The 17,587-nt window shown below is 33.8% G+C and overlaps 1 protein-coding gene and 1 long non-coding RNA gene across 3 annotated transcripts; one reads left to right on the top strand and one right to left on the bottom strand.

Annotated features, from left to right (window-relative positions):
- The first annotated feature begins 820 nt into the window (after positions 1-820).
- LOC127874592 (loricrin-like) lies at positions 821-4,398 on the top strand. 2 transcript variants are annotated; one of them, XR_008047008.1, is made up of 3 exons: positions 821-902; positions 2,222-2,682; positions 3,234-4,398. XR_008047008.1 is itself a non-coding variant. In XM_052418981.1 (2 exons), the coding sequence occupies exons 1-2, from the start codon at positions 2,628-2,630 to the stop codon at positions 3,494-3,496; spliced, it is 318 nt and encodes a 105-aa protein (XP_052274941.1). In that variant the 5' UTR covers positions 2,223-2,627; the 3' UTR covers positions 3,497-4,398. The 2 variants fall into 2 exon arrangements, 1 of the variants encoding a protein (XP_052274941.1); XM_052418981.1 differs by lacking the exon at positions 821-902 and having other exon boundaries at positions 2,223-2,682.
- Positions 4,399-6,808: 2,410 nt separating this feature from the next.
- Positions 6,809-9,646, bottom strand: LOC127874344 (uncharacterized). Its single transcript, XR_008046828.1, has 2 exons — positions 9,040-9,646; positions 6,809-7,565 (listed from the first exon to the last, which is right to left on the bottom strand). It is a non-coding gene; the product is annotated as an uncharacterized LOC127874344 (long non-coding RNA).
- Positions 9,647-17,587: the final 7,941 nt, after the last annotated feature.

Genomic DNA, 17,587 nt, shown 5'->3' with positions numbered 1-17,587 from the left:
CTTTCGCCGTTTTATACCCTTTATTACTTCTGTTTATTTTTTAAATGACGCTCACTTTTCAGCCATATCAGTAAAAAGGTGATTAGCGTTTATTTCGTATTTAAATTCGCTATATATATCGACTTTAACTCCCCGCCAATTTTCTTAGTGGAGCCCTAATTAGGTCATCCCGCTAAGAAATTTCGCACCGAGTAAAGTCGAGATATTTAGCAAATATAACTATGAAATAAAAGCCAGTAACTTTCTTCCTAATATGGCTGGAAAGTGAGCGGAATAAAAAAATGCAAGGTTTAAATCGACGAAAAATACCTGCCTCGGCATGGACGTCGCCATCTTGTTTGTCACGTGATTACCTCCTCTGCTTAAGTATATGAATCATCGCCGATAGTTCGTTTTAACTTTTAACCATATTTGGAGTTCCTTTATTTGTGTGGCGGAGAACATCTTATTAAAAAATAATTTCCCAATAACAGAGAACTCATTATCTGAAGCAAAAAAAAACTTATTTTGTTGAGCATGGTACAAAACAATACCATTGCACGTAGACCTGTAGTAACCTTAATTTGAAGAAAGGTGCATGTGTTTGAAATTTCTGGAAAATTGATTCTACCACTTTTAAAAGATATTATTTTAATCAGGGAAACGCAGTCCTATATTGTGTGTGTTTATATAACCGTTACGTGACGAATTACAAAATGTTAAGTGTTTACCTGTGTTTACCCTTGTAATTAACTGGTATACCGAATAAGCCCCAACGAGTTCAAACCGCATTGGCCCATTGCGATTATGCATTGTGTACCATATGATAAAGCCATTGAGGCAAATGTATATTTAGACTTGAAATGGATATGTTTAATTGTTGTGCTATTTCTTTCTTGAATAACATGTTGTTTGTTCTTAGAGTGAGTATATTCGAGTTTAATGTCAATAATTTATTTTCTTAATCTCTAACATATAAATAAGGAATATTATATCAAATAGAATTACCTTAAAATCGTTCTATAACTCGGTTCGAATTTTCATCAATGACTTTCAAAGGCGGATGGTGGGTTACAAAACTCTTATAAAACATAAAAATTGTTTTCTATAATTATGTAATTATGCAAGTGTTATGAATTTGCTTTTGTTTCGCCTGAGCTATAAAGATCACTCTTTTAACCTTCAGTAAGTTATGTTAAAAAAATAATCACTAATTAAAAACGTTCAATGCAATACTATTATCCGTATACATGTATATATTCCGGTCTGTTTATTCCATTTAACCATAACACACAAACAAAACAAATATCATTTGAATGTTATCATAAAACATTTTCATGTTTCTGTTTGGTATTGAGTTATATGTTATGTTGTGCAATCGAAATATTATTAGTCACCTTCATTAAATAAGAGGCTTGTACCAAGAATATCTTTCCTAATAATCCTTCTGGAATTTCATAATTTCTAGAAAGAACGACTCTTGTATTATGCGCACCTCCAGTATGTTTCTCATCTTACGATATTGTTCTTTTGGTTTTGTGTTACGCATACGTCATACTCAAATCACACAAATCTGTCTGTGTACTTTTTTAGCAATGCCAATAAAGTTACCTTATGATGCCCAAACAAATAGTGTGTTGTTTAAGGGGGGCATGTTAATTAGACAAGAAAATACGACAAAGTTTTGCCGGACGTCCTAACTCGGCCTGCTGCCGAAATAACGGCTCCATGGCCGTTATACGGCTTGGGTCGATTAAAGATGTTTAGCCCACGCTTCCGTATGTGAAGCTTGTTTTGACATTGACCATTTAGTGTGTGTATATCTAACCAACATGAGGAACGTGTACATGCCATTCGCATAAATCTGCGTGAATGATGCTTCATCGCGGAGAAATATTTGATCATAGCAAGACACGTATGCAGCGAAAGGTCTCAAATAAAAAAACAAGTGGGCCAAACATGACCACTGCAATTTTAAGGCGGGTGTAATAATGTAATGAATTAAAAACATCATAATTAAGTACATTAATAACATCATAAAAATCTAACGTATTACACACCGTTAATGATTTGTTTTTAAAGTGTGTATGCATATGCAAGGCCATTTTGGAACGTAAGTTATTTGTACGTGCGCGATCATTAGATGATCGACTGATGATGTGCATGCAAGTTCATAAAAAATCCCCTATCATAATGTACTTATTTAGAAGTAAGCAAAACATGTTTACATTTGCACTTGTAGTAAATCGATTACACCAAGCCCCACAACCCTCCAAAAACAGAATTAACGGAGTACATCCAAAACGAAAGCAGACAACGTAAACAGTAAACAGTCTTAAATTTCTCACGTAGGACAATGACACCGTTATAAATAGACACGTGTGTATTGAAAGAACGCAACAATTAAAAGGAAACTTAATATGTTTACAAAATGAATTGCGAAATCGTGTTCTCGATCTGGTTGACGTATATATAAGAAGTTGCTTCGAGTAATTTAAAATATAATGAGTATGCTGTATTGCGAATTAATCTAACTTACTTTAAGGAACACCTAGAATACATTTTTTTAAGTGAGGAAAACATAAACAATAAATATATAGTGTGACTTTTCTGTGCTGGAAAAACGACTTAATATTGCAAAGAGAGACATGGGGAACGAGTGTGGTGGCAACAGCGTTGGAAAGCATGGCGGTGGACCATTCGGTAATTTTTTGTATCATATAACAGTCTTAAATTTGGAAGTGGATTAATGTCTACGTTTTGTATGCGGTCGTCAGAACAGGTTTTACTAGGAAATCGAGGAATGATTGCCCCGAATAAGACTCAAGTAAAACAAAAGCATTAACAACTAAATTTTATCTAAACAATGGCTGCTTTATAATGTACATATAGTCTTAATAAATTTATGTAAAAAGTATGTGTTGTTTTTGTTTTGTTTTTGTGTGACGAAATATCAATGAAATAAATAATACAATAACCAAGTGATAATAAAAATGTATGATTTTAACAATAAAAAGTATGCCAAGTAAATACATCTATTCCAAAACATATTTTTCGAATAAAAATCAAGTAACATACAATTAAACTAAACCCAACGTTTAGACATAAATATGCATTATAATAGCAATGGAAGGATTATGAAAACACGTTTCTCATAACTGAGTCAAAATGTATGTACATTAACAAAGTGCTGTAGTAATACTGATTGTTGATCATGTCTACCGGCAATTTTAAACATGAGAATCCTGTTTCAGTAAATCATACTTTCACTACACGAAACAAAAAACATGGCGGAATTGCGTATAGCCGACGCACTGGCAATAAGGCTTCGTCTTTAGGAGGTTCGAACTTTGGCTATAGCGAATATAGCGGCAGAGGAGAAAGTAGCGCCTGGGAAGGCGGACATGATGGTGGAAACTATGGCTGTGACAGCGGTGGTTACAGCGGTGGGGATTGCAGTGGTGGGGACGGCGGTGGTTGCGATGGTGGCTGTGATGGCGGTGGTGGCTGGGATTAGTGGTCGATGACAATAAAGAGCAACAGTGTGTGCTACTGCATAAATGTGCATCAAACATCGGGTGTGAACGTTTAGAGGCCATTTATGCACGAACAAAATTTACGTTCATATTTTGAGCGTCTGTGATTTTTTATTTTACAAAATTATTCTGTATTTTATTTTATGATCTTTAGAACTGCCTTTTAAGTTTTAGCATTTATATTGTATCATTAGTTCATGTTCTCAAAATATTCCTTTTCATATCTTTTTGGTGAGCTTTTGGTATGCACTTTGTACTTAGTAACACGATTTATTTATTTTATTTATTTATCTATTTTATTTCATTATTTGTTGGGGGCGGTCGAGGGGTTAACAAAACTCTTATTAAACATACAATTTTCATACTATATTTATGTAATTATGCAATTATACAATTGTCATGAAGTGGCTTTTGTTTCGCCTCAATGTTAAAGATCATCCTTTTAACCGGTAGGTAATGTTAAAAATATAGTCACTAAATTAAAAACGTTTAATGCAATACTTATATCCGGACATATACTCCGTGTCTGTTCATTTCGTTTAACCATAACACGGAAAACAAAACAAATATCATTCGAATGTTATCGTAAAACATTTTCATGTTTCTGTTTAGCTTTGAGTTTAAGATTATGTAGTGCAATCGAAATATTTCTAGTCACCTGCATGAAATAAGAGGCTTGAACCAATACTATTTTTCCTTATAATGCTTGAATTTTATAAGTTCTAGAAAGAACGACTTTTTTATTATGCACACCCCCAGTGTGTTGCTCATCTTACGAAAGTGTTATGTTCGTTTTGTGTTATGCATACGTCATACTAAAATCACAAAAACGTGTCTGTTTAATTTTTTAGCCATGACAATAAGTTACCTTATGATGTTCAAACGAATGTTGTGTTGTTTATGGGGTCCATGTTTATCAGACAAGAAAATACGACAGAGCTCGCCCTTAATCGGCTCACTACCAAAATGACGGTCCGATGGCCGGTATACCGTTTTGGTCGATTAAAGACGTTTAGCCCACGCTTCCGTATGTGATCGTTTATCATACATATCATACCATTTTGTTGACTCACTTTAATGTATATCACCTAAACCAGCGTTCCGTTCTTGTATTCTCATCAATTGAAAACGTAATGTATAACGTAACTCTTGTGTCGCAATTTCTGTGACAAAACACACCAGTTTTAGTTCTTCTTCAAAGCTCTGAGCTTTTATAAGTACATACGTTCAGCTCAGAGTTCTTTCTGATAAAACGAAATTCCGTGTAAAAAGCATATTTTCAAATAAGAATACTCGGAGTTTTCCATCGCAAAAACTTACACATTTTTCGTGAACCTTTTACGTGTTTGAAACTTGGATTAATATCATTATTCTGCGAGCATACCGCATCAAGTTGTTTTGATTTGAGCTGATCTGTTTGTTTATTTATTCCACAAAATATTGAATGTTGCTCATTTTACCTATTAAAGTACTGCCTGAATTCCAGGCGGACTACTTGACATGAAAATTCTCGTTAACAGTTGCAACTCCTTTCGACTCCGGGCGACCGGATGGTCAATAGCTGGGAGTTGGATAATTGCAACTTACACAGTAAAGGTTTACACTATGGAATTTTGGGACAAAAATGTGTTGTTGTTTTTTCACAGCAAAATATTATATAAAAAGTTTAGTAAATAATCAACACACGAAACAAAACATAATTCGGAGTGTGTGTTTTCATCTTTTATTGGAAACTCCCAAAGGAATAAAATATATCGCTCTGTCCAGTCGTTCGATTTCGTAAATCTTGTTTTATTGTTATGAGTATTGACTAAAAGTTAAAGTTTCCATGCCGGTAAGTGTGTCGTAAATTAATTGTATTAATTTCACGGTCAGCTTTTATCGATATTTCAATTATTACCAGTGTGTGCTATGAAACATTATTATTATTTCGATTTATTTTGTAGATTTGTAGCTTTATTATATTTATCGCGTTGGGTAACACAGAATGTGGGCGCCATTTGTATACGTTGATGTCGCCCGATCGGATACTTTTTCAGATATAGAAAATTAGCCTGGAAACGATACGATTCTTACGGCCCGTTAGTTTACTAGCCCATGCCGAGTAAATAACAATGTGGGCTATAATAAGATTGAATTACTTATATGCTAGACACATTTCTATAAACATAAGAGGGCCTGAAAGGCCCATAGTCGCTCACCTGAGATTCAAAGGAACTGACCTGTTATGTGCAGCTCAAGATGTCATTAGAACAAAATGTTCTTACCAACTTTCATGACTAGTGAATTCCCTGGCAGCCATGTTTTTGAACAGACCAGAACCATTGTCATACACAACCAAGTGATATTTAAACACATATTCTGACAAAGTTTCATGAAGATCCATGAAGCCATATAAGGAAAAATGCCCCGCCCCCTAGTGACCATGTTTTTCAAGCAACTAGAACCATTTTCAAACTTGTCCACGATATCATTGGCACAAATCGTCTGACAAAGTTTCATGATTATTGGACAAATATGGCTTCAAGAGTGTTAACAAGGTTTTACTATAGCTATATAAGGAAAAATGCCACGCTCCTTGGCGACCATGTTTTTCCACCGACCAGAACCATTTTCGAACTCATCCAAGATATCATTGGTACAAATCATGCAATCAAGTTTTATGATGATCGGACAATAAATGTGGCCTCTATAGTGTTAATTAGGTTTTACTAAAGCAATATATAGCCATATTAGGAAAAATGCCCCGCCCCTTAGTGGCCATGTTTTTAAAGCAACCGAAACCATTTTCGTACTCATCCAAGATATCATTGGGAAAAATCTTCTGACCAAGTTTCATGAAGATCGGAAAATAAATGTGGCCTCTGGAGTGGTAACAAGGTTTTACTATAGCTATATAAGGAAAAATGCCCCGCCCCCAGGCGGCCATGTTTTCCAACCAACCGGCATTATTTTTTTAACTTGTCCAAGATATTATTGGGATGAATCTTCTGACCAAGTTTTATGACGATCGGACAATAAATGTGGCCTCCAGAGTGTTAACAAGATTTTACTTTATTATGCCACGACAGCGCATTTACGTTGGAGACGCTGACATGATATTTTAAAGTGTTATCGGATACCCATCCGATAACAGTTTTAAGCTCCGCCCATCAATATCCGTTTTAAAACTCCGCCCATATTTGGTTTAGTCAATGAAAATTGTTAGCGTTCCATGTTTTAGCCCCGCCCATTCTGAGAACTACTTTTTGTAGGCGTGGTATATCGCTTCTTTGGTTTAAATGGAAACAAACAGCGATTCATATTTTATTCAGAAGTAAGAACATAAATAAACAAAAAGTTGTTTTTTTTAAACAAAACTAACATTTTATTAAGTATATCTATAGGGAAATGTTAATTAAATGAGCATTAATCAATGAAAAAAAATAAACAAATACAAATGTGAACCGCTACCATTCATTGGCTGCAGATGAACACAATTTAAAACAGTTATGATAAACATTTAACGTAACACAAATATACTTAACACATTTTAAATAAAAAAATGACAGATTTGATCAATTTAAAGAAGAATTTATGACAAATATTGACTCAACATCTCAAACTTTCACAAAAAATGGTTCTATCTCCACAACCAAACAGGAAATTTGTGTAGTCAACTTGAAAATAAAATAAAGAATCCTTTAGAAAAAAACACCATCAAACACTCATTGCACAACTGCTTTAATAATAAAAATCCAGATATATAATTTGTATTAAAATTTAAACTTTATAACTATAGTGACATATAGATTAATAACATGTTCAGATAAAACAATAACATAAATACTCTCAAAAATAAATTTGTCGACAAAAAAGTATTACTTTTCCGACAAATTAATTAGATGGGTTGATGTGAAGCTGTGCCGGGATGCAGTTGGGGGGGGGGAATATCTCGAGTTGGTTGAGAGGCAGAGAAAGACTCAGACCAGTGCAACTGACGAGGGTAGAACTGTGCCGCCAAGAATTTTGGTAGATATCATCACCCATGGAATGTGTGGTCGCAACTTTCTGCCATTAAAAGAAAAACATTTCATATTATAATAAAATAAAACAAATCCAACAGGAGATAACATTTCAAAATAGAGTATATTAATAACATTTTTATGGCACAACTTGAACAAATTACAACTTTAATAGACACAATATTATTAATACAAAATGAAAATGTATAAACTCCACTTTATATAAAAATAATTAAGAATTTCTTTTAACTTAAAATATTTTTATTATGGACTCAGGGCTTTTTTTTGCTTATTAAGGGAATAGGTGTTTTCCTTATTTGAGAAATTTGCGACTCAAATTTTCACAATTAAAAGAAGTTCGCGACTCAAATGTTCACAATTTAAAAAAAGTTTGCAACTCATTTTTTCACAATGTTGATCTGTGGGCAACACAATTTTGAACAGTTTTCGACACATGTTTTCAAAAAAGTTGCACAGCGCGCAACTCATTTGTTCACAATTTTCAACAGTGAATTTTTTTATGAACAGTGCATGACTCAATTTGTTCACAATTTTGAACAGTGTGCAACTCATTTTTTTAAATTGTGAACAGTGCGCGACTCATTTTTTCCACCATGTTGAATGAACAGTGCGCGACTCATTTTTTTCCAAATTTAGAACAGTGCGCGACTCATTTTTACAATTTTTGAACAGTGCGCAACTCATGTGTTTTCACAATTTGAAGAGTTTGTGACTTATTTTTTTGTAATTTTGAATGAACAGTGCCACACTAATTTGTCCCCCATTTTTGAACAGTGCGCAAATGATTGTTCCAAATTTTGTACAGCGCATGACATGATTTTTTCACAATTTTGAACAGTGCGCAACTCATTTTTCCACAATTTTGAATGAACAGTGCATGACTTTTTTTTTTCAAAATTTGAACAGTGAGCAACTCATTTTACAAATTTTGTACAGCGCGTGACTCATTTTTTCAAAATTTAATTGATGAAAAGTGTAGGACTCATTTTTCCACAATTTTGAAATCAGAATGAACAGTGGGCTACGAATGGTTCCCACAATTTTGAACAGTGCGCGACTCATTTTTTAAAATTTTGGTACAGTGTGCAACTCATTTTCCACAATTTTGAATAAACAGTTGGCGACAGTAGAACAACTGGCACTGATCAGGGGTTTCACTGGGCCAAAAAAAGTTGTCGCCACTTTTTCGCGCGTCTTAATAAGCTTTATTTGTATATAAATAATAATTTTTCAACTTGATAACAACACAGATAACCAAAATAATATAATAATGTTTACATCAATGCTTTAAACATTATGCTGCATAAATGTTTCAAAATTAATTATTTAAACATAGAATCACACCAATGTACATCATTTAAAAGGGAAAAAGAAAAGGAAAACATCAGAAAATAAATCAGTCTTATCATTGGTTCATCAGCATGAGAATAGGTGTAAAAAAATGGCACAAATGATGAAACATGTGTGTTTAAGCATGTATACATAACAATGAAACTTACCAACCATTCGGCCAGGAAACATATGGTGCAGAAGCTGCGGGATTCAGTATGCGCTCCCACTGATATTATGCAGATCAGTGGTCAGACTGGTAGTCACCTTATGTTGGGATTTCCCAATTGTGAAGATATTAACCTCACCAATCTCCAAACACAAACATATGTTCCTTTATTGTCAGTCAAACAGCAATTAATCCATCATGTAACCCAGACAGTCTCAAAACACGATGCAAAACCAAAGCATTTTCGTTTCGTCTAACACACAGCTGGTAACGTCGTTGAATATTGCACAAAATCAGCTTCATTATGCAGTTCCAGCGACTCGAAATACACAAGTAGTCGCGTTCCCCACCCAATTTGACTTCGCACGTGAAGGCCTGTTTTTGGGTGAAACTGTTAACATCTCACAACTAAACGTATACTACGGAGATGGACAAGTTGAAAAATAAATCACTCTTATCACTTCCAAATTGCGCACTACGTTAAAATCCCGTTCCATTTGATTATTGTCTTTATTGTTTGAAATTTTCACTCTACACATTCGCTTTGAAAATAACGGTTGGTGTGTACTCTTGGAAGTACATGTCGAATGTGTTATTGTAAAAAATATTGGTATTGTGTTTTTAGTGCAGAATTTGTTCTTGTAAGTATCGATTTCTCGATTCAATTTTTGTATATTTTTTTTCCAAATTATGTGCGTTTGAATTTGATTGTTTGTTGATTACCTGCGAACTATTTTTTTATGTGTAAATATATATGCATAGACGCTAGCGGATGTAATCAGGTTGCTACTAATTTGCATATTTACCACCGTATCTACATCAATGAAATTTAGCGGTTGTTTGTTTTGTTTGTTTTGTAAATATTTTCTTATTTACTTTAAAATGTGGAATAATAAAAAGAATATATGGTTGGTGACTTTTGATATCATGTGATATAAGACTCGTCCGATATGGCGTGTGAAAAGGCTCGGCAAGCCTCGCCTTTTCCTACGCCATATCAGACTCGTCTTATATCACATGATATCAAAAGTCACCAACCATATATTCTCTATATAGCCATATATAGCCATATAAGGAAAAATGCCCCGCCCCTTGGCAGCCATGTTTTCCAAGCAAACGTTACCATTTTCGAACTCCTCAAAGATATCATTGAGACCAATCTTCTGACCAAATTTCATGAAGATTGGACAATAAATGTGGCCTCTAGAGTGTTAACAAGGCAAATGTTGACGCCGCACAACGCACGACGGACAAAAGGCGATCACAAAAGCTAACCATGAGCACATTGTGCTCAGGTGAACTAAAAAACAGTTGCATATATCCTCACAGTAGGCATTAACCTTTTAGCCCACACAAAATGGGGGGGGGGATTTGTATCTGCCTTATTATGAAAATATTGAAAAAGATAACATATTTATCCCAAAGTTTAAATACGTTGTTCTTAATGAGGACGAAGTTATACCCAATAGTTTTTTTGTTTTCAGAAATAGTGCTCTCAGTGGGTTAATAGCACGTAACAACGCTGAACACTGCTAATAACAGACACATCTGATCCAGTTTGTCTACTAATATTACGTTTCCCTACCACGCCGGGTATGCGAATACTTCGTTTACGGATGGCACTTCACTTACAGAGAACAACAAACGCCACGCGCGAGAGGTGAGTTCTTCAGCTTTCTTGTATTTATGTTCTGTTTATTTGGGTTTTAGACACAGAACATTGTTTGGGTGATTAATGGTATAGCACTTCGTATTGCGAAGAAAGAAATTCGCGGAAAAACGGTGAATTATTTTTAAAAAAAAACGATTAAATTTCATCGATAATCAGCATGAATTGAATGATCAGTACATATTTAAACAAAATAAACATACTTGGAAATAAATCAAGAACGTGCTTACTATTCGAAATAAAAGATCAATATATCCAGTAATGTTACAACATGTTACATTTTAGTTTACTAATGTATTTGAGAAAATTCAAATGTTTTAAGAGTCGCATGCACATTTTTCATCTGCACTTCGTTTACCGATCATCTAAAAAACAATGGCACTTCGTTTCCTGACATCTAGACACTTTTTTCCAGATATAACACACTCGTATTTTTTGAATCAAAAATGCAGAATTCGCTGTGGAATACTGTTAAAGTAAGCAGGCAATAAATAAAAATGTATGTACTTAGTACGCAAATAAAAAACGAATAACCGAAGCATGTTCTTATCCCTTTGAAATATGATTATGATTTGGTATAAATGTGAAAGATAAATGTTAAACAAATTGGATATGTCTAATGAGTAAAATCTATATGACCATATATTTTAAATTACGTTCTAAGCGGTTGATCTAAAGCATTTATCTTTATGTCCAAATGAAGGTACTATGGCTATTTTCTTTTATATTAGATAGCATGTCATGAATAATCACTCTGCTTAAACTGCCTCTCAGAGATTAATATCAGCAGCGATGCAGGTTCGAAATTCTATTGGAACTTTTTGGCTCAATGCCAATAAACGAAAATAGCAATAAAAGAACGGGCGGGGTTGATTTAATCACACGATAGTGGTGTAAAAATTATGCATATCCGTCTTTTTTTTAATATAAACACAACACATGCTGCATATGAAGTTCTATCCAATATAGCACCCTAAACTTCGTTTGTGTGGGTATACTAAGTACTGACTCCATAATATGACATTTAAACATTTTATGTACGCATTCCTTTTTTTCCAGAATCAGTTGATTTTACGATTTAATTTAAACCGTGATTCTTAAAACTCAACCAATACAGTGATTTAGGGTCAGGTGAATCGCACTTCGAGCAAACGTTAGCGTTGCGTAAAGGGAAGTGCTCCCTATAAGCAGGGCTCAAAATACAGGGAGTTTTACCATTCTCTTTTTAATTTTGTTGCTACGCATAAGTATCGTCTTGATGATGCGATTCAAATAAGCACAACCGACATAGGATTTTATGAAGAACAAATGTGTATTTGCGTCATAAAGACCCCTTCACTACCGTTATCTAGAGCCCTGCTATAAGTAAAATTAAATACGATTGTGTTGATTCGCATTATCCGTACACATTTATTTAATAATAAATATTATCTTATTTGAAAATTGCAATTATAATAAACATAGTATAAATTAATAGTCATGTGATTTTTGAAAAATATATTTTTAAAATGTTTCGTATGAATAGCCATAATATAAATAAATGCATTTGAGGTAGAAGATAAAACTCAGTTATTAGAGTGCCCGCTTTGTTGAAAGTCTCCGTAATCTGAAGTGCCCTTTATCGGTAAACAAAGTGGCTGCAACTTTATGTATGCCACCTATTACAAAATGTACTATCTTTGTTTATATTTCATTGAATGCTATCAAAATTTCAGTATTTGAAGCACAGTGATTACTCTACATGCTGGAATAGCAAAAAATTTCTTGCAATAATTCTAAGTAGTTTTATTTTGTTAAAATGTTTACTGATCATCCAGTTTATGCTGTTTTCCGATCAAATTTTCTATTTTTTGGGCAAAACTGTTCCATTCTTCCGTGAAATTGTGTATTCCCAATACAAAAGGATACACCATTTATCAACTCGACCATGTGTCTTGTCTTAAAAACTAATCTTTAGGATATAACTTTAAATAAAACAGAGGAACTTACCTCTAGCGCGTGGCGTTTGTTGATCTCTGTTAGTGAAGTGCCATCCGTAAACGAAGTATTCGCATACCCGGCGTGCCTACGGTAATGTGCGAATTGCGTACTCCTGTCAACGGTACAATTGATAAGCAATTAGAGTGGGCCATTGTCACTTCGCATATCTGTGAAATGTTCGCTTTAAGTCCCGGACTATCAATACGTGGCGTTGCACTAATTCGATCAATCCTCACGCAGAGTTGTCGTTTCATTACCTCACATATAATCTCTGCCATCACAAGAAAATCCTACCAGATTTAGTAATTGTTTTGTTTAAGTAGTATGTTATAAAGAGTAGTATCATTTTCTTTTCTAGTTAAAATAATGTTTAACTTTTGGTTCATTATAAAAAATAAATGAACTAAATTAGAAAGAAGAAAAATAACAACGGAAAATTAGTGTACCTCATGGCTCTGCTAACATCATGTGGTTGGTAAGGAGGGCATGTATTTGATCCAACTTTGCTGGTTCCGGTCAAATCTCTGCGCGAAGGTTGTAATTAGATATGTTTTGTTTAAGAAAAAAAAAAATCATGGTTTGGTGTCGAATAACCCCCAGTAAGGAGTATAGATGCGTAGGAATTAAATCACGAGTAATAACACGCATCTTTACTCCTTGCTGTGGGTTATTCGACAACAAACCATCATAGAAAAAAAATATTTCGTTTCTAACACGATTCTGATTGATTTGGTTCAAGCTTTTGAACGTGAACTATATTTTTTCAATACTCCGCCCTTCTTAGTACAAAGTTCACTATTTAGTGACGTCATTGAATTGTACAAACATATGACGTCGATTTCATTCATAAATATTTTGCAAATGACGTCACTTTCATTGTGAACAACAATCGTAGAAACTAGATGACGTCAGGTTTATTGATGCTACTGAAAAGCCGACATGCTTTAAATGTTTTCTTTATTACGTTTCTTAACAAATAACATTCTTTGCAGGTGTGGTTATGCCACTTTTTACCAAATATACAATTTGTTGTTTCATTACATTTATAACATTTCTTTTAGTGCGGGAAGATCGCGGTGGTGTAGTGGATGAGGTGTCCGCCTAGCGATCGGGAGTTCGTGGGTTCGCTCCCCACTCGGGGAGCACTCATTATCTCCTCCATAGACACCTAGTACTGGTTCTTCACAGGAAACGGACTCGATAATGTCCCTCTGCCTATAATGCTCTAAAGGGCGCTTGGCAGTATATACTAGAGTTGCGACACCTTAAGGGTTTCGCGTGATGGAATGAGTGGAGAGATGAAATCAAATTGAAAATCGATTATTTCTATAAAAAAATGGTACGAAAAAATATGTGGGTAGGAAAAAAAAACAAATTTGGGTACGAAAACAAATTTGAGTACGATAAAAAGGGTACAAACAAAATAAGGGAACGAAAAAACTATTTTGGTACGAAAAAAATGGGTACAAATAAAAAATAAGGTACGAAAAAATGTGTGTACGAAAAAAAATGAGTACGAACAAATGGGTACGAAGAAATTTGGGTACGAACAAATTTGTTTACGAAAAAATTGGGTACAAAAAAATGTGGGTACGAAAAAAAATTGGTTATAAAAAAAATTAGGGTACGAAAAACTATTTGGGTACGAAAAAAAAGGTTCAAATAAAAATTTGGGTACAAAAAAAATTGGGAACAAAACGAATTTGGGTACGAAAAAAATTTGAGTACGAACAAATGGGTTCAAAGAAATTTGGGTTCTAACAAATTTGTGTAAAAAAAAATTGGGTACAAAAAAAAATTTGGTTATGAAAACCTATAGGGAACGAAAAAATTAGGGTACAAAAAACTATTTGGGTACGAAAAAAAAAGGGTACATATATAAATTTGGGTACAAAAAAAATTGGGTACGAAACAAATTTTTGCATCGACGGACAGACGAAGCGGCGACTATATGCTCCCCCTAAAAAATTTGGGGGGGGAGCATAATAAACAAGTTATGGCAATTTAAAGGTGGTACGCAAACTTAAAAATACATTTATCAATTATATGCTTATTCTAAGTGAAAAAAAGGCCATAATTGTTACAAAATGCTTGATACAGTTATCTGCTCTTGTTTATACATTGGGGTCATGTTGGTTAATAAGCAAAATACATGGTGTATGAACGCAATATGTCAAGTGACATAAAAAATATTTGAGGTCATATGCAAACTTTAACATAGATTTATCAATAATATGCATATTATTCTTAGTGAAAAAGGGCCTAATTCTGTTAAAATGCTTGATACAGTAAATGAGTTGTCTGCTCTTGTTTATAGATTGGGGTTATGTCGGTAATGAAGTATGCAAAATATAAAAGCAATATGTCAATGGACATAGGAAATATATTTGAGGTGGTACGCAAACATTCCAATGCGCACGCCGACGCCGGGTTGAGTAGGATAGCTCGACTATATATATTTCATATATAACAGTCAAGCTAAAATGTAAATATACCATAAACAACAGGCTAACCTCAATCACAACTTTAATGCAATGCTTATAACAATAGAGATACAATGATATGCCAGGGATTGAAACTAACTGTTTACTATTGTGGGCAACCATCTTTAGTATTTTGGTTGCCCAGATAAAGAATAACGAGCCCATAAATATGAACATGTGAATATTATACATTTATTTAATAAAATAATAGATAATTAAATACATTTGCGGACAACACATGTTCAATGCATGATGTTTTATTATGAGCCTGAATTGAATCATGTCCTATTCCTAAATAATGAATGTTATTTAACTAGTATTGATCCATGGTGATCAATTGTTTTTCAATTTTTATTGCAGTGAATTGTTTTAAGCTTTAAAAAAAGAAGTTTACCAACTTTTGAAATTGAGTTGCCCAGGCAAAAATCTACTTGCCCCGGGTTCACGGTAAACCACTTATTTCCATCCCTGTATGCTCTTCATTTTCTGTTCTTCCATCCCATTCTCCAAATTAAATTTAAAGCCGATATTTTTTAATAACATTAGTATGAATTACTAACCATTATCACCCAAAAAACAATTTTACAAAGCTGTAATCCCGTCGTAGAGATTTAGTTTACTATTATCAGTGTTCTCTTTAAATACCGGCTGCTAGCGATCTTGCCGGTTACATTAACTCTTGATGCCGGCTACTTTTCCCAAATATATCAAGTAAATGTCACAAATGCTTTGGTTTTACTGCATAGTTGCCGGCCATATAACTGGCTACTCAAATTTTTCTGGAAAACACTGAACTATGCATGACAAACACACAAAAATTAAATACATCTTAGATTCATTGTAAAAAATAAATTGACACTTCCAGCTTGTCGTCACTAAAATCCAAAGATTCAAATAATTTTCCACGAGATACGTCAACAATTGCGTAATCAAATGAATGAAAAATAAAAGTAAAGAAAGCCGGATTTTACATAAATTTCAGGTTGAAACACAACAAGGTAAAGGTAGTCGGTGAGATATAATAATAATACAGTTAGTAGGGCTCGTACCCTGGGTACGGTAAATATACTAAAACATACCCGGGAATTTTAACACTAAATCGGTTGTTGTCGGCTATTTTGTAAAAATTAATTATGTTTACATTTATGTCAATTTTCTGTTAAATGGCATTTATACAATGTATTATCAAAACTCATTTTTACAATCATTAATGTGATTCAATTTAAAATCTTAAATTGTTTAAAGTCGCGTCATTGTATGACGTTGTCAAGTATATTTTCCGCGATGTCGCACGTTCACTTTTTACCGTCATAGATTTTTTTAAAGAAACATTTTTTGGTTTGCGAGGTCCGTTAAATGGGGAACACCATATTTGGTATTTATATTATGTTTTAACAAATAATTCATGCTGTGTAATAAATATTGTATAAGATATTTCGATATTTATTGAAAATGTTTCAAATTGTTATTTATGAAACCTTTTATTCTAATGAGTGTATGCTATCATATTATACTTCGAATAGCAGATCTGTTGTACTATAATCGTATTATTCATTCTTTATTGTTAATTTCATTTATTGTAGAGAATCGTCAATGTTACATCTAGACGCCAATCCTTGTCGTTAGTGTTAGTTTTCAATGCTTGTTATCATTGCCGTCAATGTTAGTCGTCAATCCTTATCGTCATTATACATAAAGGAAATAAAAGCAGAAACAGAGACGTATTCTTGATTACTTGATTATTCCTACGGCGTCCTCTCAACACTCATACTAAAAAGCATGTTGATGCAGATTTTTTTTAAAGAGAAGTTTCTTTAAGGTAAACAATATTGTTTTACTTTAATCGCTAGCATGTTTAACGACATCGGATTTTTGGCAGATATACAACTCGGATACAATCTAATATTTGCAGGTATGTTTAAGTTTCTTTACCGTACCCGGGCTACATGTAAGTAAAGTTAAGAGTACCCGGGGTACATGTACCGGTAAGTAGTACCCGAGCCGAGAATGTCAATTGAAGGTGTTAGAGATGCATTGAACCATAAGATTAAAAAGGGTAATTAACCACGGGCTTATTAAAATTAAAACGATGACATTACATTGTACCAGCTGTTTATTGTTGTATACTGTAAGCTTGAAATATTTTAAATAATGTAAACAACTTACCTTGTATAAAGTTGGCACATTGTTGTCAGGTGTAGAAACTATTATACTTATTTCTGTTAAGTTGCACTGGCTGAACCAAAAGAATTATGTAGTCGTTTCTAAATAATCACGAAACAATCTACTAATGCATATATGCTTGCCAGTTGCTGAGTTTGTGCATTTCCATTCATTATACTATCGGCCTTGGCAAACAGCGTAGACTCAGATTAGACGCCGCATGATGTCTGCTATTTGGTACGCAGAAGATTTGC

This window comes from Dreissena polymorpha, chromosome 3 (assembly GCF_020536995.1).
Source record: "Dreissena polymorpha isolate Duluth1 chromosome 3, UMN_Dpol_1.0, whole genome shotgun sequence".
NCBI classification, from domain to species: domain Eukaryota; kingdom Metazoa; phylum Mollusca; class Bivalvia; order Myida; family Dreissenidae; genus Dreissena; species Dreissena polymorpha.
This window is presented reverse-complemented; position numbering and strand designations above follow the sequence as displayed.